A 22310-nucleotide genomic window follows, 5' to 3' on the forward strand; every position below is an offset into this window, starting at 1 on the left:
CATAATCATCACCTGTACAAAAATGCCAGCAAAAATTCTACGAAAGGTAGAAGGGAAAAGGAAAAGAGACTTTGGGCGGTTTACGTGCAGGACCTGGTAATCAGAAGATCTGTACTTCAGGGCGAGATTTTCAGTTCAAAACTCTCAGTTTATCCAAAAGGATCACTGTGGATGTCCCTTCCCATCATTCTGGAACGCACTGCATCGGTAACTAGTTTAACATCTTCGTAGCACATGTTGGCCTTAATCAAAACCAAGAGTTTTGTTTTGATCCGAAGACAAGACAACTTCACAAGCCGAGAAGAAAAGCTTAATGCTTTCTGATCATTCAAATATTTACAAATTCAAGTACCCACTAGATGTCAGCAGCAGATTTAAGACTATTTTAAATGAATTATTAAATTCATACTCGGTTCTCTCTTGTTAAGTCTTGCAAAAGCAGCTCATCTGCTCTGCGGGGCATCACAAGGCAAACACGACATTGCATTTACGAAAGGATCAAATGTGTCTGTAAGTGACATGACACACCAAGAGCGAGCTCTTTGTTTAAGTATTTTCCTATGACATAATAACATGTTACAGTAGCCTAACAAAGCATCCAAGCACGGAAGAGGGGGAAAAAAAGTGTAAATCACAAATGGGCGTACAACAAAGCAACGCCAGGGAGCGAAGCCTGGCAGGTGATCGGTGATTTTTTTAGCATTCCCTTTATAATAATCCTGCCACAGGTGCAAGTTTCTGCTGGCAGGATCCAAATCTACGGAGAGATGAAAAAGAAACTATTTTAGATTTGCTTTTGAAGGATGCTAAGGATTTTTTTTAATTGTCCTCAGTTTTTAAGCAGAACTGGCTGCTCTGATCCCTGTGGTTTGATGAAGAAGTTCAATGATTTAGAGATGATTTTTTTCATAAAAAGACTCTTTGATTGAAAGAATCGTTATAAGCATCACGTACGATCAACAAGAATAAGTGTTTACATTAATAACAAGGACAGTGACAGAAGAAACGCAGCAGACAAACCTGTTATTCTGCTGTTTTGCGTAGAGCACTGAAGCGCTCGTGTTGGACTGGCCATCCCTTACAACAAGTGGAGTTTTTTCAGGCTACGTGCCTGCAAAAATCACGTAAATGACAAACTCAAGCCTCAGGTTCACAAGTCAGCCTGCACAGCACCTCCAGAACACGGGGGAGAGCCCGGCTGCGTCAGCGTAGTGTGGTTGCTGGTGTCTTCCAGCACTGAGAAGACCCAGAACTCACCAGATTTAGGAAATTCAGAGACTTTTGCAGGAGTCATTAGCTAGGCAGGTCTTAATTCTGCCTTTTACAAGACGCGATGGAAGAATTCTGGCGCTCCAGATCCTGGATAGCATTTCGAAGGGGGAGAAATTTATTTCCTAGAATCCAGTGCTAAACTTTAATTGTGTTACCCCTCAGACTAAATAAGGAAGAAAATAATTCCCCACTTGTGGTAGCTGCAAGTCAGGTCTTGTAAATGGGTGAAACTCTCTAAACAACACTAAGCTGCAGCGCGTGTGCGTGATTTACAGGTTTAGACAAAGCTATTTTATCGCTGCTTTACCGCTCCACGTTAGCTCCCATTTGAAATAACATGATGCTGAAAGGGGGCGGGGGAGGGGAAAATAGCAAAATTTTACAGTAGAGTTCTTTCTGCTGGCTTACGGGCAGTCCACAAGACACAGGGTGGCAGGAATGACTCTTCTGAGACAGGAGATATATGACAGCCCCCTCAGGAAGCAAAGAAGAAATGCTTATCTTCCCAAGTGCCACGATTTCAAAGACATGAAACACTAAATTAACAGAACTGGTAATGTTCCCACCTTGTGCTATCCATGAATAACACAAAGCAGAAAAACCCAAAACATCCATTAACAGCTGAAATTCACAGATCAATTCAATTAGGCTTCAAATGTTATCAATTTCAGCAGGTTTACAAGCATATTACTCCTGTCTTCCAACACCTTTCCCTGCGGTACTGGAACACCAAAAACACCAGATCGCATTCATCTTACCTTTTTTCAATAAAAAAAGTACTCCAATGTTCTCTTTGCTTAAAAGTTTTGATTTTTTTCTTTTTTCTTCCTCATCATGAGAACAGAAAACAGAGCAAGAGCACTCCAGCAGTTACATAAAAAGGTTCTGACAGTGAATCAGTGCTTAATGAATATAATTTCCTTTACACATTAGCAGCAGAACCGAATGCATTATCTTAAATAGCAAGAAAACACACTCTGCCAACAGCCTGTGTGCAAGGGCTGGCTAATTTTGGCAGAAGGCATTCCTGTCGCTGCGCTGTTTGAGCTAAAAAGTTGTAAATGCTTTTCCAGATTTGTCATAACTAATACGGACAGGAGCACTTTCCCTAGGCAGGGTTTGCCTGTATCCGCAGCAAAAACTCGTCTGAAGGGGCGGTGAGTTACTACACCACCTCTTAGTAGGGGAGTAGTTCACCTGTCCATCCAAAACGTGGTTTTCAAATCAGAGCATCGTATGGCACCTTTTAAAACAGGCGCAAAACCATTTGGTCTTCACAACTGGCTCTGAGGGTGACTGGAGAACATCAGCGTTGCTCCAATCAAAGCAACATCTCAAAGCCCTGAGACCCAAGCCTGTTTCAGAAGGCGACTTACGGTTTAGCTACGCTCAAGACGTATCCAGAAGGGACGCTGAGGACGAGGTGACAGCAGGACAGCCTGTCTTTCCTTCCGCAGGTGGTTAGCGAGGAGTGCAACACGCAGCAAGCACGCCTGCCCTCCCTGGTTTGGATTTGGGCAGCGGTGGAATCAGCAGCGTTACCCAACAGGCACAACCTGGGAAGCTGCTCAAAACACTTTCTTCAAAGCCTTTTGCGCAGCAGCCAGCAGGTAACAAGAGGAGCCACGAGGCTGGTATCGCAGCTCCATCACCTCAGTGAGTTCCATCTACAGAAATGGATGTGGCACCAGGAAAACATGTATCTGTAGGTAATTAACATTGTTGCCTGAGCTCTAAAATGAGGAGGCAAACTGCCAGAGGCAATGTGAACGGAGCACCGATTTAGCAATAAGAATCTCCCCAATTATAACGCTGACATGCCCTGACGTGCCATCCTACCTACCTTTGACTCATTTCACATCTATGAAACGAAGACAATCCATTAGGAGCAGCGGGACAGTGCTGCCAGAAACCCAACGCATGGAACGCCAGCAGTAAATACTTTTTGTTGTTGTTGTTCTTGTGGATTAAATGCATTTCCTTCTCATTAACAAGGTGACCTGATTCCGAATCCCTCCTGCGTGACTTCAACATGACTTTTTACAACAATCCCAGATACAGGGGCAGCTGGGGGGTAGAAGATACATAAAAAGTTGGAGGGCTGAGCTGAAACGGCAGGCAAAATGCTGCCTTAATTGGTGAGCTCCTATCAGCCTGCGCCTCTTCCTGAACTTCAGCTCATTCTGCAGCTTTCAAAAACATGATAATTAAAATAGCAGGGCCACAGACCGTCTGGACAAACATTTTTTTTTTTTTTTTAATCCCCCTTCCCCATCTAATTAAACAACATTTTCTGCAACAAACCAAACACGCATGTAAAGTGACAGGCACGAGGGGCGTGAGATCATGCCATCGATAGATGAAAAGCAACTGGTAGAGCTTCAGCCTCCACCAAACTCCAGGAAAAAGCCGGTCTGCCAAGGTGGCACCTGAACACATGGAAGGCACACAGGTTTCCTTTTAAGGCTCAGGATCTCCACCAGCATCGTACACCTTGGACCCAAGGGATTGTAAAACCTGCTTAACAAATACCTCCTTACAAAGACCATCAAGAGGGATTAGTCATGTGTGTGACTTTTTGGTTTCTTTAAATAACAGATGTGATACAAAGGTAGCAACCTCAGATTCCTATCACAGCCCAGGTGAGGCAGCCCTCGGTACTGGGAGAGCCGTTTCTAATAAAATCTCAAATTTGAAGGCTAAAAAACAATTTTTGCCTTGCCACGTTGGGCGGGGGGAGTGCAGACAGGATACACCGTTCTTTTGTAGATAAAGAACCCTCTACAGCAACGGGGCGCAGGCAGAAGAACGAGCACCAGCTTTAGCTAAATCCACAAGCAAAGCAAAGCTGGGAAACATCTGGGATGGAGGAGAGCGGGAATGCAGCCAGTGTTTCGGAATGGCAGAGCCTGGAAGTCGCCACATGACAGTGCCAGAGTCCTACTATGTTCCTCAAGCAACTGCTGGAATTTCAGCAGGAGAAAACCTACACCGTCCTTCCCCAGCGGATGCAGCGCTGATGGTCAATAAATGCACTTTGAGCTTCCACTGGGGTTTTGGTTTGTTTTTTTGTTTGTTCTTTTTTTTTTTTTTTTCATTTTTTTGGCAGTAGTTCCATCTCTGTAAATTACAGTAAGTCCAGTCATGACTGCCTGTCATGCCCATTCACAAACTGCTCAGAGCCAGACGCGTTAGTTTTTAATGGTTAAGCATCCCGGCATATCAGCAGTGCAATTATTTTGGGTAAGCAACCCCATAATAATTATTAGGCATACTTTCAGCCATATCCTTCAGTTTACAATTATATATAATTATCCTACATACAATCAGCTCTACTGCTAAGGATCTCTGAACCAAAAGAAACAGATGTAAACAAAGTACGTGAATTCAGCTGCTCTGGTAAAATAAAGCAACACACGATGAAAACCCGAATGTTTCTCCAACAAGGAATTAAGATGGCTGAAAGAAGGACACAGGACAGACCAGCCCGGCGGAGTTAAGCCGTTTTTAAGAAGGTTTCAAGGATGATTCTTGAGGAGCCCACGGTTCATGACTGATTCAAAGCCCTCAAGTTCTCAGCTGACGAGGGAGCGGGATGTGATTTATGTACGTGGGAAATAAAGACAGGGCAGAGAGAGCGTTGAAACACACAGCACTCTACAGAGACCCACCAAAGAGCTCTGGAACTGCCACGAATCCCTGGAGTTCAGCACGAACGAGGCAAAAATACTGCCCGTGACTTTGTGGCATCCACACAACCTCCACAGTTAGTTATCAGCTAAGGAAACACGTATGAAACGGAATAGCGCAGAGCTGGCAAATGAAATCTCAGCGCTCCACAGACATTCCACAGATCCCTTTCATGTCAAGGCTATGCAAAACTTACACCAGCTCAAACAAGTACCTACCTTGGGTTTGTGGAACGTACGGAGCCAGCAGCTTTGCTCTCTTCTTCTCATACCCCTTCTGTGTGATGTCCCCTAAAACCAAGACAAAAAAATCCTCATTTAATCACATCCTCATTTTTCAGCTTGATGACTGTTGGCTTTTCTTTTCAATGACACGATGGTTTCACCCGAACGCAGCAACGCACACGCTGAAGAAAACCTGAAAGCAAACAAATGTGAGTATACTATGATTTCAAAGCCTCCACCTTACAGAATTACTTCTGTAGTTTCCCCTGGGACCAGAGATATATGCTATATACTATTTAAATGCTGTAATTTGAATCAGAACAGCTATCTAAATGGAATATCAAAGCACTGAAAACCTAAAAAGGGAAACTTGGGAGTGCATGAGAATATTCTGTAACCACAGAGCCGACTTAGGCTAACAAAATGGAATAGTTCCCAAACGACAGGGCAAAGGGAAAGTGCAAATTCAGAGCCTCATCTTAAACTAATCAAACTGAGAACAGCTTTTAGCAAACAAAGCGAGCCCACTGCCCACTGCAGGAGCTGTTCAGGGCACCTCCAAAAACTGAGGCGAGGACGAACAGAGTCAACTTCTAGACAACTGCCCAGCAAGCACACCCTCTGATCCAAAAAAATCAGACTTGTAATCATGTTTATGTGATATCTCGTGAAAGCAAGCTAGGGAGTTGTGGGTTTTTTTAACCTGGTAGTAGCCGTAATTCCACTCTTTGTCTACTGATACAAGAAGCTCCACAGAAGCAAAAACTCCGGAAGAGAGTAAATCTTAGTAAACTTTTTCCTTTTTTAAAAAAATTAATCTGTCTGATCCTGGAGATGTACCATCTGGCTGCTGTCTTTTGTTTTAATTTCTCACATTACATCAGAACCACAAGAAAAGACTGAAACCTTGAAGGGATTAAAACGAAAAGCCCTGGGGCATTTCAAGCCTTCTTGTAGCCCGACCTGCACTTATAACCTCTTATTTCTTGGGGTCGAAAGACTGGAAGCAAAGACACGGCAGTAAGGAAGCAGAATTCTTTGGTATTACTTCTTGAGTGAAAACGAAGCCCACGTTTGTATGACAGCAAGAAACCAGTGATGGCAAACGGCGTGTTTTCTTTGCCATGAGCCCTGTTACTGCAAGGCAGTAGCATCAGACCCCGAGCAGCACAGGCCACTGCATCTGCTGCCTCACCAGCATCCTTCTGCCAGACACTTCCAGCCTGATCTGGACGGCCACATCAGAAAAGGTGATTAGAGGGTTTAGGCTCTAAGCCTCCAAACACAGCCAGCATCTCTGCTAAAACATTCCGGCTATCTGGAGATATATATATATATATTTGGTTATATACATATATATAACCCCAATTCTGGCCATCGGGGTTAAAAAGGTTATTTTGCAGCACAGAAACGCTTGGGAGGGGAACAGACTTGACTCCTTCGTGCTGGATAGTCAAACATCAGCGTCGCTGGCAACGCCTCGACGAAGAGTTTGGAAGCTGAAACGGGTACTTCCACTGCTCAGCGGAGGGCGTGCATTTGCACACAGAATTTTACCTCGCTCCTCTAACACTACGTTTGAGTCAGGCCCCAGCAAGTCCAAACAAATCCAGCAGCTGAAAATTAGAATGTCCACGAAGCACCGAAACGCCAACCAAAGCATTCATTTTAATGCCTGATTGCAGTCCATCGCTGAGATTAATCCAGCTCACAAGAAAGGTATGCTGCCAGCGTGAGGAAAGCACACCCTCAAAAGAGAGCTGCTCCAAGACTACACGCCAGAAGGATAACGCTTTGATTGACGGCGTGAGCTACGAAACCCACCGGCTTTTCCGAGATTTGCCTCTCCATTTGCAGAAGTAGTTTTCATTCCCCACGCTGGTTCATTCGGGTACCGAACAGACCAGGGTGACTGCCACTTCAGGAAAAACAAACCTGCGCAGAAAGGGGGAGGGATTTTTCCTTCCGAGCCAACCCACAGATTTGTTTGCAGCTCCTTATTTTGTGATTCATTTCGCCGCAAGATTTAACTGGACTCTTGACACTGGTGGTTATGCGCTGTACCCTAATGAAACATTTGCCACAGAAAACTGTTGGGATTGCTAAGGAATACCAGTACGTTACGAACAAATCCCAGCACTTTCAATTTAAAGTACTAGTAGCATCACTTTTTATTTCACCTACAGGGAAGGGAAGAATTCTCTCTAATCACCTGTTCCACGCCAATATCCTACCGACACAGCAAACCCATCCTTGCAGGAACGCAAGCGTTACGGTTCACAGATGGGCACTTGGAAAGCTGAAGCCGAAGCGAGATCCTACTGAGGAACAAGAAAGTAACTCCGGCCAAAACATTACATGCAACCTCAGCTAGCGCGTGGTGCAGATCATTTACGTTACTGCTTGGAAAAAAAGGGAATCTATGAGCATAAGCTAATTAAAAAAATAAAAAGCCTAATGTTATTTGGCAAAAGCAAGAAAGTTCCAACTAGCAAAATTCGAGGAACAGAAAGAAGGGTGATAAATTCCTGGGCTTTCCCTGCAGCACCATGTCTTCCCACTACTGAACTTCCAAACAGAGTTTGTTAAAATGATAAAAAAAGAACCATTATTTTGACAAACGGCTTGACAGTCTTGAGCACCTGCCCACAGGATTAAAAAGCCTAAGTTTTAAATTTTTAGACCTGAGCCCTACTCGGGCAGAACTAGGTAAGAGGGATGGAGAGGGTTAGAAGAAACAGGTAAACGAAGAGTCCTGTGCTTAAGGACGGCCATCCATGCAGGCTGGAAACAGACCCAAATCCGAAATAAAGCTCCAGCAAGGAACTAAGGCTCTTGGAAAAAACCCTTGTGTGTAGGCATACGGTGGCATGTGTAAAGTTATCTCAGTAAAATCATGATCCCGTTGCTACAACCACAACAGTTATGCCCCAACTGAGATCTCAAGTCCTGGAAGCTAGAGTCCCTTTAAAATATTGCACGAGTGGAATAATTCAATCGTATAAAGTCTCTTCTCTCTGGTCATACATAGTCCAAATTTGGTACTAATCCGCTGAGATAGAAACCAAAAAAATCGCTATGGGAAACACTTTCTTTCACCCTGTTCCTTTTCCTGCTGATTTACAGGAAATGGAAATGGCTAGATCCGAACGTAAAGGCAGACTTCCTCAGCGAACATCATAAATTCCAGCCACAGGAAGAGAACCAAGACAATAGGACTGCAATCTCAAGAACCATTCACTCCTACTACATCAACCTGGTAAATCATCAACCCCGCCTCCATAAATTAAAACACTTGGTGACATTTGGTACGCTAAATTCTTCCAGAGAGCTGAAAAAAAAAAACCAAAAAACCACCAAAAAACAACCAACCCAAGAACCACAAACCCCTTCTACACAGATGCAAGGCACAGCGCTACAAAGGAAGCATTAGCAAAGCAAATGAGAGCTGACAATTTAGCTTTAAAATGGTGCTAGTGTTTGTTCATTCCTAGGAAAGAAATTACAAACAAAAACACTTACTGCTGAGACATTCTTTTGGCCCTCTCCCAGCTACAACTGTTTCTGTTCGGTTGAGGTCTATATTTATCTATCTCCTCAGCTAGTCATGGTTGTGCCTCCACACGCTGGGGAGGCCCTGCTAAGGAAAAGGGATTTTTCCCAAAAAAGAGCCAAGTTTTGGCTTCTTTTCAGCCAAAAACCTTTTGCCATAACCAACTGTAAGATTCTTGTATGTCATCGTCTTTCCTAGTGTCTCAAAATGCGATGTCTGCAATCCTCAGGGGTTTTTTTTGGGGGGGTGGTTGGTTTGGGTTTTTTTTTTTTGTTGGTTGGGGTTGGCTTTTTTTTGTTGGTTTGGGGTTTTATTTGTTTGTTTTTGTCATTTATTGTAAAAGAGGGAGCTAAGCTGCTGATTGCTGATGCAGCAGAGGAACAGGCTCTCCTTCCTTCCCAACACCTCTGCTGCAGTGACGGCAGCCACCAGCTCAGGAGCGGCGATCCCCTCGGCTCCCCCAGACAAACAGCCTATTAGAACAGCCCGAAGCGTAAATACAGCTGGCCACTGCCACAACCCAGCCCGTCACCTCCCCGCGCCACCACCTCCCTCGCCGTGCTCCCTAAGCTCCCAAGGTTTCCATCCCCACCAACGCAAAGCTCTTGCCACCGCCTCCCCCACTCACCAAGGTGAATCCATCCCAACGCACGAGGGACCTTCTCCTGCAGAGCCACCGGCTCTGTTCTCTTGCCCTGCAGAGCATTTGCAGGACTGACTCCAGCTACCTTCACGGAACGGGCTCCCTGGCAGGAGGCTAGCACCGGTGTTGCATCACTCCAGTCACTCCTCACCTCGCTACCCATCACCACACCGTCCCCTTCTTCCAACCCTCTTCCCCCTCTTCTCTCTCCTGACAGTTTCGAAGGCAGAATTTAAAGAAATCCTGTTTTTCAAGACACAGCAGGTCTTGCAGATACACAAGAGGTGCCCTGCTGTGGATTCAGAGTAGATTGAACTTGTCTCCTTTCTGCAAACCATGAATCTAGGAGTAATGATTTTTCATCACTCAGAATGCCTGGACAATAATCCTGACTCCATGATGAAATCCAAGAGGCCCTGCTTGTTTGTGACTGAAGCAGCATACTTTTGAGAAACAGAATTCCCTAGGAAAGAAAAAAAAATTGCAAATAATTGATTCTGAGATTCCTTTTTTCATATCGTTTTCCTAGTTTCTTGAAAGGAAACTGGATTTGCATGATGAGCATCAGTTCTAACCTGGATGTTCTGACCAGCGGGAGTGCAAAAGAAAAGATGAACTTGGCAATGAGAAAAAAAGAGGAGTACGGGCATAGCCAGCGCAGAAGGAAGCTGATCAGCCTGGATGCTACACCTATATTCAAATCATGCAATAGAGAAGCCTCAAACTTCAGGAGTCTCACCGCCCTGTGACGCCAGGCTGCTTTTTAGCAATTAGAGTTGATGATCTATTCTAAACAGTGGTGCTCAATCAGTGCAAGGTGGTAACACCAGCTAATCCTGCTACGCTCAGACAATACTCCTCTTTCAACATCCCTGCTCCCCTTCCCCCCATGGAATGAGAACACTGAATCATTTACTGTCTAACAAAACCATAATTACTACAGTGGAGAAATTAAGGAAAATGATCACGTAGTGCACAGCATCTCCCCAACAAAGCCTCCAAACACTTGACTGTATCAAGCAAAAGATTCAAATTTGAAAGCAGTTTGCATGCATTTTTTTTTCCAAAAAATGTTTCTATGCTTTAAAATAAAAGAAAGGAACATTGATGTTTCGAGCAGTTTGTGCTAAAAGAGAATCATGGAAATGCTTTTGGTACATCCATTAGCCCCAAAACACAGCTAGCTACTCTTAGCAAATACTCTAATGTGATTATAACAAAAATAAAGGAATAATTCTGTTCTCACCCCTGCACCAGCTTGTTGACTCTGCCTTTCTTGCTCACCCCCTGCTTGTTCTCCAGGCACATACGACAGGCAACATCTCCCTGCAGTTTTATCATCTCGAACTCGCCCCGCAAGAACGCAACATGAAACCTGGTTTTGCAGAGCTTGGTTTGGGATTCCCTGTCCTTGACCAGAAGCAGACATCAAACCAGAGATACTGCAACCCAAAGTGCAACTGAAAGTTCAAAACGTTCTTCTGTTGCACGTCACTGCCAGGTCAGGGCTTCTACATGCGATGGATGCTGCAGAAACCCAAAATGTGCTTTAAGACCGTCTCGGTCATAGCCTAGGCAGAAAACAGGGATCAAACCCATCAGTCCAGCACTTCGCTAAGAAATGCTGTCGCCACTCATTTATTTGTTTTGCAGCTAGACAGTGTCTTTCTTCCATTTCCTGGAGGGCTGGCGACTTCTAGACACCCCACACTTCCACCACCAGCCCCCAGCACCCGGTGGTTTTACCTAGCTCAAAGCTAGGACGCCCTCAATCCCAAGCTTCAGCAAGCCAAAAGACAACATTTAAACCTTTTTTCTAAGGCTGTGCGTTCAAACAGACGATGCCTATTAAATGGTCTTGCACTCCTAACACTCTTTGGCTATAACTTCAGCACAAAAACTATGTTTGAAACAAGTTTAGACAATTGCCTCTTTCTGTCTGAGGCCAAATGATGATGCAGCTTCAAAGATCCCCTCCTCCTTCCTTCTGGTGAAGCTGTATATCAGGTTTCCTCCTTCAAGACAATGCTAAGGTTTGCAAACCATACAGTCTTCCAAAAAAAAGCCACTGATTTCTTGAAAGAAATAAAGCCTCTATATGTCACCAATTAAAAAAAAAAAAAAAAAAAAAAAAAAAAGGTAAGAAAACCAAACAGAACCAGTTTGGGCTTTGCAGTTTCCCTTTAACAGCACCATTCTGTTCCCATTAAGAACATGAATAGGCTACTGAAAAAAACAGCAAGTCTTACAAAGCTGTGTTTGTTAAGCACAACCATTATACTGCTACAGTTGCAGTACTAAAAGTTTCACAGACAGATCAGCTCCAGATTAATTTATATACACAGTACAAGTCTACTTGGCTCCAGCACTGTGGGGACTCTGTTCCACAGTTTCAAAAAAATCTTTTCTAAAGGCTTATGAATGTTGCTGTACCCAACTCCAACTATTTTAATCTCAACATCTATTATTTCCAAAGAATGCAATTCAAGATTAGGTTTTTGCGGCGTGGTCTACCCTGCGTACATGGTCCCTGTCCCGCTGCAGAGGTCTGGGTCGGTGTCATTTAAGGTCACAAGGTGCACTTTACAAGTCACTTTCCGCGTGCCTTAAGCCTTCTTAATTTTTTTGTTGTTTTACCTTTAAACAACAAATCCAACTACCAAAACTCTACCGAAGAACCTCTTCATGTGACAACAGCACTTCAGAGTTCCAGCTGATCCACTGTCCTCGATTCACCCATCTGGGTCCATGTATTACAAAGAGTAATCTCAGATGCCATATGTGATGCATCACCAAACTGGGTGAGCTAAGGACAAAGTTCGGTTTTCTTTGCGTGTGTGGGCAGGGGGTGACCGATGAAAAGGAGGTGTCATCAGATCAGCTGAAGACCCACTCCATTCCCCACAAAAAAAAAAAAAAAAAAAAGACACATATGGTAACTTATCATTCCCATTCCTGCTGAAAATGGTACTATCCAGGGTCAGCAAAATGAGTTTTCAAAGGCTTCACAAGACTGGGATGCTGAAAAACGTTCGGAAGCTTACCACCGTAAATAAAAGAGCCTCTTGTAGATGTGCTACGCTTCTGTGGGTTCTTCTCTTTACAGCAACCATGAGAACATCCTTACACGTGACTGCGCGTGCGGTTTGCACAGCACCACCGTGCCCCTGGTGTTCTCAGTGGTTAATTTCTTTAAAGGACCTCCCCAGCGAAGCTGCTCGAAAGACCACAAAGCCCAACTTCAAACCCTACCCCCAAGTTCATTAGTATGCAAGAATTAAAAGCCCAGAAATATTTCGCCTGTCAGATCTCCCACCTGACAAAAGGATGCACAACACGACACGCTCTCGGCGACTTAAATCACACTTATCGACACCCAGGTAACAATCTACCTTGACAAAAGGTAAAATGTTTTTTTAAAAGGTTCCAAAACCTCTTGAAGATAACGCCTTAAAACCTTTTAACAGATCATTAAATTCTGTTAACCCTGATAACCCAACTAAGTACCGGCTCTGCTCACTGCTGCTAACAAACATCTGCAAAATACAGTCACTGAAGGCAACTTTATACAAGGTAATAAATTTTACATATTACCCATAAACCCAGCACATGCACATAAATAGCTTAATCCCATAGACAAATAATAAATCTTGCATGTAACCCCATCCTGGGGAAAATAATAAATAAATTAAAATCTTTTAAATAGCTACATCTCCTCATGGGGAAAAAATGCATTTTCCCTTCTGAACGCCATAAAGGGCACAAAACCAAGGCTTTGTCAGAAACGGGATTTTATAAAATCTATTCGAGAGAAATGTTTCCATCCATTTTTAATAAGTACTCAATGAGAAGAATGCAAGATTCGATGTAGGAATGCTTAACAGCATTTATAGTACTAGTCCTGCATCGAAATGAGGAGAAACAGAAAGCGGCACATGCACGGAGGCGAGAACCAGCGATACTCACAGTCTGAGTACAGCGAGGCACCTCACAACGCCTTTAAAAAAACCCAGATGAAGTGACTCTGCCCTGAATAATTCTCTCTTCTGACTAACCTCCTGGTCACAGGCACCAGCAGAAATTCACATTTATTTAATCCTCAGCACAAACGCACAGACCTAGCCCTCCGCCACTAAACCGAAAACAAAAGTTTCCCAGGAAATGACTAAACTTTGTGCAAGTGTTAACAACCCCGTGATTCAGCGCTTGTTCAGTAGGCAGGTACATCCTTGTCTTCCTTAAGGTAGAAACAGAATTCTCAGAACAGCGAGCGCTGATAATCTTCTCCTAGGAGCTGCCCATCCAGCCCAAGATCGCACACACGCGTCAACTCTTTGCTTATTTCTAAACACTCGGCACTTTCTCCACGAGACAGACTAACGTGGACAAATGATTTTTCCAAACCAAGCCTGGTTTTAGCCCAGGAATAAAAGGAAAACCAAAAACATGCAGGCACCCACAGAGAATTCTGCATCTTGCTGCAAAATGGTTGAGACGCACGTAGATAGCCACCCACAATTAGAAAGTCAAACAATATTTTCCCTTGGGTTTACCACAACCTGCAGTGAGCAGCAGTCAATGACAGTCTGGGGACCTGACAAATGGGCTGATTGATAAAAAAAAAATCTCAGATGTACGAAGCTTTTACCCCACCCACAGCCATCGGCGACACCACAGTTTCCAGTCAGAGGTATTTGATGAAACCAGACAGTCCCTGGCATTTATTCTGCACCTCCGTTCCAGCGGAGGCTGGGGCTCGCCAGGCTGTTTTCCTCTCGACTCTCTTGCACAAAAACTTGATCGTATTTTTGCATTTATTTTTTTTTTGGTTCAGCAGCTACCGTGGCCACACAAAACCATCAGAATATCACCACAGTGCATCGACCTGGGATGATTAAAACAGAAGTGACTGTGGGTTTTAATTCTGTGTGCTATTGCTATCACCTACCCTTTCACGGCTCTCTGATGCCCATATTTAATAATTCTCTTGAAAGAAACTTCGCTCTTTTCTCAAGTAAGCCAACTGCCACAGGTACTCCTCCCTGGTAACTCCCTTCCAAACCTGACACTGCAGCAGCACCTTGCCAAACCATCCAGAGAAGCAGTTGGGATACGCAGCCCGTTGAGGTCCAACTGCACCTGAAGGTACTTTTTATAATTCTAGATTCTTGAATGAGATGCAAGAATGGGAGAGGAAAGAAGTTAAGAGCAATTATCCCCCTATCTATCGATCAAACACAGCGCTGCACAAGGTACTCAGGCATGGAAATGCAACCCTGACCTTCCTCTAAACACAGTGTTAACGAAGCACTAACCTAGTTGGCATGTCATGCTGCACGGCAGCGTGGTAATTACGTCTTTCCAGATGGGAAAATGCTATTCCAAAATCACAGTGCGATGAGCTCGATGATTACGCATGATGAAACAAAGAAAGCTATCTTGATGAAAGCATTAGCACTTAAAAGATCACTCCCCAAACAAAAATCAACAACAAAAAAAAAAAAACAACCCAAACTAAAACCCAAACAATCAATCAATGGCAGGAATGAATTTTTCAAAACTAAATAGGGGACGCGTCTATCGTGACATGTTTTCCCACATGCCTCCTACCCTGGTTTTCCCAAAGAGGTAGGACCAAGTGTGTATTCATAATAATACATATATATAACATAAGAAGAATATTCACTCCCATTTCACGGAAGAAAACAGCAGAGAAAGTGTTGGCTGCTCAAGAGAGCAAAACACATTGTTTTTCCCAAAGCACTGAAATCCGAAACGCAAAACCACAGTCATTTTACAGCATTTAAAAGTGATTTACTTACTCCAGGATAGTTACTATTAAACAGTATTAGTCACCATAGTAGGATTCCACTACTTAAAGCAATACAATTATTAATCTTTTACCCAGCCTCAAATTAGCGTGCAACACTAGTAATTTGACTGGCGGAAACTCCCACCAAATTCCAGAAGCGTACCTGTCAAAAAGACAGCAGGCAGACTCGAGCTGCTATGGAACTGTTCTTGGGTTTGCTATCCATTTTAATTTTTTTTTTCCAAGCCTGACTAACGGGAAGCAAAGCACTTTGTTAAAGAAACCTTAAACCTGCCCGGTCGCCTCCGTCCCACACACAGTTCCACAAAAGCGGAGCTGTGGAGGCTGCCCCACTGAGCGATCCTCGCCACGAGCAAGCACCGGAGTCTGGACAGGCTCCCCTCGGCACAGCCCAGCCCATCTTTTCTGGCTTGAAGAGCTCAACCCGTTCCAGTTGGTTACAAGCTTGGGAAAGCAGATTTAAATAGAAAAAGGCAGAAGAAAAACGCGCTGTACAGCATGGTGTAAGAAGCAGATTTCAGACCCTGAGCTCAGTACGGGCTGTGTTAAGCTTTCAGTTATGTTTACATCAGCAACCATGGCTTCTTGAGGAATTTCATTGCTGAGGAAACCGTGTTGGCATGTCACCAGCAAGCCTAAGAAAAGCCATTATTCTGTCAGCTGTGATGCTCTTTACAAGCAAGATCATGCAAGGAACGACTTCTGTTCGGGGCTCTTGCGGCGTGCTAAAGAGGAGTCAGTGTCTGCTTCAGCAGCACTTTGTTTGGAGGCTGGGTAGCAGGATGTGGCAAGATCCTTCTTCTGTGAAAGCCTTTAAACTGCGTGGAAGATCAAAATAATGGGCAAAACAGACGAGAGCAGCACACAGGAGAACCCTCAGCGCACAGCTTGGCGATCCAGCTGCACACTGCAAATCCGCCAGAAAGCTACTGAACTCACCTGTTCCGAGGGAAAGCACACACCTCCCCCCAGCACATCGATTCCTCCTAATTCCGTACACTAAACGGCTCTTTAAAAACAACAATAACTCAGGTTATTATCGTAACGAGAAAGAACGATCAATCTCAGTGTGCTGGCCTTGTTACGCAGGATATTGCCGTATCAGACAGATATTTCTGTCATTCCAAAACGGCAAGATCCGAACCCGTGGCTTCTTCTTGCCTCGTAGCCGCACATCACCACGGTCATAAGATTATTTTCACAAACCAGTGAGGACAAACAGCCTTTCCACACTGACACCAGTGGACCTTGAACCTAAACAAACAGGCTTAAAGTAAGAAAGAACTTATTCAACAAGCTATCTCCCAACCCACAATTACTACTTAGAGAGAACTTTCCTACCGTGGCCTCTCTAAGGGCGCAGTATCTCTTCTTCCAATTTAAATAAACTGAATTCTCACATGTCTTGCTTGTAGAGGGAAGGAAGTATGGAGAAATGAGTAGGATTATTTAAGAGCACACCGTCAGCAACTTGACAAAAAGAATGCAAACAAAATGAACAAAAGAGCTTACCCAAAAAGATATTGCAGTTACAGATGTGATTTACTTTGAAGACTTAAGTATCTGACAGCAAATGAATACAGGAATTATTTACAAAATACGCCAAATACTGTGTTTATTACAAAAATCTGTCACTGCAGCCCTGTTAAAAAGCTGCTTCTCCCATCCCGTTTTCCCGTTGAACATTCACATCATCAAACTACACGGGAAATTTCTACCTTGTTGATATTTTTTATTAGTGAAAAATACAGGGGATGATAACAGTGGACTAATCACAACCAATCGCTCCAAAACACCTTGCCTGCAGTTCCCGGGGAGCGGGGAATCGAGGCTCTCAACCCAAAACCCAGAGCATGACACAAAGCTTCGGACAATGGCTGCTTTGTTTGCACAATGACTACAATCTCCACAGCAGTCGAGATAGAGAGGCTGAGAAAACATCCCATCCGAATTCCTCCCTAGCCTACCCAGGCCAGGATTTTGGCAAAGCAGGGCTTTCGTATTACAAATCGCTCGGGAAAGGGGACAGCACTCCTCTCTGACCAGGAAGCCCTTCTCCTTCCCACCAGCATCCTCTCAACAGCCCAACGACCAGTTCTGGCGTGGTCTGAGCTACGCACAAAAGGAACTCCCTTCTGGAAAAGCAAAGCCATCACCATGAAACAGATTAAAGCCTAACAATCTCGCTGACAGAAGCCCGGTGAAGAATGAACTGGACAGCTTCCAACGCCGCTTGTCTCCACTTTAGAGGACAGCAAAATCGGGACTGGCCCTAACACAACACGTATGACACTTGTAATATTAATGAGTCAGCCCCCTAACTACACGTAAGAGCTGAGTATCAATGGAAAAGGGAACATTTTACAGCTGGCAGCAAATACCGCTTTGCTGGATAAGCAAACACCTAAATACAACTATTCTCCAAAGGGTTCAGATTTTGACATTTCTGCACTCTGTTCCCACGAAGGCCAGAGAGACGTTTCATCCAGTGGAAATAAACTCACGGCAGGTTATTTGTAATAAAAAGGGAAGAAAAAATAAACACGTTCCTCTGGAAATGACACAGCTTTCAGCAGGTAAATGAAAAACTCCTGTTGGTAAATTCAGCATGGAAGTATCAAAAGACGAGTTAGCGGTAAACAAAGCCTTTTAAACAACAGATCGACTGACCCAGCAAACACTAGCCAACTGGAAAGAAACATTAACTGGTAAACAAAAATGGCTGAGGCCAGAGGCCAGAACGCCGGCTGCGTTTCCCTTTTGTTGTTCCCATCTTGAACCACGAACGGCAGATTTCAGGAGGCTCAGAGCCGTCGGCTGAAAAGCATAAACTCCCCCACGAGCCTGATCAAGAACGTAGCGAGCACAATGCAAAACAACTACGAGCTTGTGTACTCACGGCAGCTGCAGAGTCCGGGTGAAAAAAATCCCCGATCCATTTCTAAACGGGTTCCAAATGTTTTTCAGGACAAATTATCACATGCAATGAAAGGCAACCTACCGGCACCAGATCTGCTCTGGTGCTCTTCACTCAGACAAGAACATCTCGAAGTTGGAAGAGAAGAAACTTTTGTCTAGCGACGGGTAAAAATTTCACGGTGTATTTGCAGTGACAAGCTGCGATCTCTCCAGGCTCAAATGAAAACGGGCCAAAAATTAGGAAATATCATTTATATAGACTTCTAACATATAACAGCAGTGTAAATAACCACGTTTCAGCCCTAACCAAGTGGAAGTTGAACACCAAAACGCCTGCGTTGGCACCGCTTGCTTGCCTGAAAGCCACAGAGGGCTCGAGCCGAGCACAGAAGGATTTCTGTCACGGCAAAATCCCTTGGAGATTCAGAAGTCCGGCATCAGTGCCACTACGTATGAAACGGAGCGAGAGAAGGAGCGGTGGCAGAGCACGTGCCACCGAGGGCTTCTCTGAAACCTGCTGCTCCCGACACAGCACAGCTGGCTGCATCTGTGTTTTTTTTACTGGTGAGTGACAATACAGACTGGTCTTTACTGGCACGAAAAAGTGTTATTTGGATGTGATACAGTATTTGTTTGGCTGGACTCTAGCTGGAGAAAAGGCAAAACCGCTGGATCTCTTTTACGGTTACGTTTATGGCAAAGTTACTTACCAAACAGGATGAGCTGCTTAAAAGTATTTCAGCCATAAATCAAAACAAATAAAACCACTTTCCATAGTGTAAGTTCATCAGAATGCTCTCAAGTTGTCCTCACACACACTACCACTGGGAAGAAAGCCTGACAAATCTGCTAAAAGCTTCAAGAAGCCTAAATGAAATATTAATACTCTGAAAATGATGGAGCCAGCACAAAAACACAAGTCTCCTTTGCCACTCCGGTTCTGTATATGCCAGAGCAAAAAACCCGAAAGATTTCTTGCAGGGATGCCTAGATGGAATTATGAATAAACCAGAGAGACCCCAGCTATAGCCGTACAGGCAGGGAACTGCAAGCTGTCTGAAAAAGCAACAACCAGCAAAACGTATTCACAGCTCCCTTACCTTTCAGTTCCTCAAGACAACTATCCACCATTCCCTCCACTTTAAGGGTGCTTGGTTGGTCAGGTCTTAAGAGCAACCTGGAATGACTTGCTAAAAGCTCCCACAAAAATCTTTTAATTGAACGATGACATCAATTACTTAATTTTAATGAGAGTGAGATCATATTTTAATTTCCCATTCTGCAATAAATGTAAAGCAGAGGTGACTGTGCAGTTTCTCAGCAATAGCCAATCTCCCTCAAAGATGTAAGCAGAATTACATCAAATTACAAGCTAATCTTTACTGCTTTATTTCACATTAGCACTTAATTCTAACAGTATTACGCTGCCTTTATTACTATGCAAAAACACATGTAAGCCCTCCAGCCTGCTCATCGAAAACAGAAGCTCAAGACCTTGAACTCTCTGGTTCTCGCAGGAAGAAATCCTGATCTCCCGCTAGGCATGGACAGAGCAAAATTTAAGAATCTACAATCCTAGCAAAATTTAAGAATCTACAATCCTAAAATGTCCAGAAAAACCCCAAACCAACAAACTAAAAACCCAAGACAAACCAAACGCATCACCTGACGAAGCAAGGTAAGAAGTGCAGAGGATGTTAAATTAGATTTATCTTCATTTGTGAGGACACAGATGTCTCCGATTCTGTATTGTGCCTGTTGAAAAAAATATACGACGGAGGCCACAAATGAGTGCAGGTGCACAGGGCAACTGCGGATGTTTGGCAAAGCTGCTGCTTCAGCTCCACAGCACGACCTTGGCAAAGTTATTCCATGTCCGTGGCCTAATTCCACCTCTATTTTGGTTGGTAAAGAAAGCAGGGACTTTCCCAGCCTCTAACTCAGTTAACTGCAGGAGTCCTACCTCCTCTAAATCCTGCAAACCCTACAGAACCCTGCGCTGGACCCATCCAGAGATCATCTCCATTGTGGTCTGGCCCCACCGGCTCACAACCCATTCTGGTACCAGTGCTCTCCGCTGTCCTGCTCCAGCATGACTCGTTACCCCTCTCCCATCTATTCTGCATCACTCCAGGTGGGAGTTTCCTTCCTCCTCGGTCACACAATCTTAGGTTAATGTGAGGTCCTCCACCACACGCTAACTTCCCAGCCTTACCACCAAAGAAATGAGAATTTAACATTCCTTTTCTTTTCCGCATTTCTGCCTTAGATGACAGCATAAAAGTACTTGCGTATGAACCATCTGTTAGTACAGCTAATGGAGCCATAATCACTAGATATCAACTGTTTCAAAGAAGGCTAAAATGTTTATAAAACCAGTGTATCAATGTAATAATATTAACAGGGAGATGCTTGTATCTTTTTGTAAAATATTATATTCACAGCAGGCTTTGCTTTCAACTACAAACATAATGGCCTTTTTATAGCAATCTGAAGCACCACAGACAGTACTACACAATTTAAGGGGATGGGGGGAGCAGGAAGGGCTAAGGACGTGTTGACAGCAATAATTTAAAGCAAGATATTCTGCCAAGAATGAGAAACTAAAGAATGAAAGTCCAAATAGAAAGCTTGCAATTAAGCAAAAGCTCTGAAGAAGGAGGACTGAAGGCAACAGGCATCAGTTTGGATTGCTGCCCTCCAATTTGTTCAGTAAGACTTGTCTGCTGACTCCATATGTTTCATGTAAGTAAAATTCATACCAAGCTACGTAATAGTCTCTTAAGAGAAATTAGGATGTTTGGGAAATAAAGCAACCACTTCTCTTCAATGTCCTTCATACAACAGGATCATTGCTTCTTCAGCACCGGGCATTCTAGAAGCGCAACACAGGACTGTACAAAAAAAATACGGAAACAAAATTAATTCCTCGGGGTATCCCAGCTTACATCTTCCTACCAAATAAATGCTGACCGACCTTTTCAGCGACAGCCAAGCTGGAGCACCCATGAACAACAAGCACCTGGTAGGCTGCAGTACCTCAGATTCTCTTCAAGACACTCTGGAGAGATGTCCCCTCCAGCCCCAGCTAATTCTGCTGGAGGAAGACACAGAATTTCTCCCGAAACCCCAAAGTCACCCTTGGGTAGCTACCAGCTCCATGAAAAGACACAAGTACGTAGAAACCACAAACGTGGGATGTGCTCACAGCCTGACACCTTCTCCACAGTTCTCTGAGGCATGCTACCTGTATCAATCCTGCTCCGCACAGGTATGATTGAATATTTCATGTTAAAAGCTCTAAAAGGAAAAAAAAAAAAAAAACCACAAAAAACAACCACCACCAACCACCCTAGCCCAGAAATGCAGCCTGCCGAAGTCAACCACTCAACTACAGAGACAACACCGTCCTAGCCGTCCTGATGAGACTAGGAGCCCTGACGAGCCTGGCGTAACAGCTATAAATCACTCCAAAAATCTTCTTTTCATGCCGAGGTAAAGGGAAAAGGCAGAGCAGCACAGATTTCAGAGGGAAAGCGTGCCCCTTTCTCATTTGCCTGGTGGCACTGGCTTAAAATTGACATTTATTTCGATACTTGAGTTTGCGTCTCCTTTTTTATTTCAGCACAGAGCCAAGCTGGGAATGAGGAATTTATCATAGGGAGAAAGGAGCTGGCGCGGAGGCAGCACCTCTCCCAGGGCAGCAGGGCCTGACCACTGGAGACATCTCCTTCCTTGTGAGCAGGATGAAGTCACACGCGGGCTCCCAGCAGTTCAAGAGGAGACCGGTTTTGCAGGTGTTCTTGCACAGAAGATACTTTTCCTCGTGGTTTGGTTTCAACAGCTGGGTTGAAGCGCTATTACCGACAGACCCACGGGATGAAAATCCTGAGAATTAAGCACAAGATCTTTGCGTTCAAACACAACCACCAGGGCCTAAAGAGCTAATGGAGAGCGACGTGCCAAAGCGTGCAATCATTTCCACGCGGCTGCCTTCAGCTTCTTTACATACGAGGCCAAGAAAGCCCCCGGGGCTGTACTAGTGCCTAAATGGGCGCAGGTTTCCTTTAGTCTCTAACAAAGGCTTTAAGCTATTGGCAAGCTGCCCCAGCCTGGCTGCCTTCTTCCTTTTCATAGGTGCCTCCATCCACCGATAACGCGGGGCGGCTTTGCATC

General features: G+C 44.3%; 1 protein-coding gene across 4 annotated transcripts in view; it reads right to left on the reverse strand.

Moving 5' to 3' along the window:
- The window catches only part of DIP2B (disco interacting protein 2 homolog B), a 72186-nt gene that overhangs the window by 36538 nt on the left and 13338 nt on the right, over window positions 1-22310 (reverse strand). For all 4 annotated transcript variants that reach the window (XM_080368807.1, XM_080368805.1, XM_080368804.1 and 1 more), the window contains exon 2: window positions 5181-5252. In XM_080368807.1, coding sequence (XP_080224933.1) covers window positions 5181-5252 — 72 coding nt within the window. The remainder of the gene's footprint in view (window positions 1-5180; window positions 5253-22310) is intronic.

This window comes from Falco punctatus, assembly GCF_963210335.1.
Source record: "Falco punctatus genome assembly, chromosome: 18".
Classification (NCBI taxonomy): Eukaryota; Metazoa; Chordata; class Aves; order Falconiformes; family Falconidae; genus Falco; species Falco punctatus.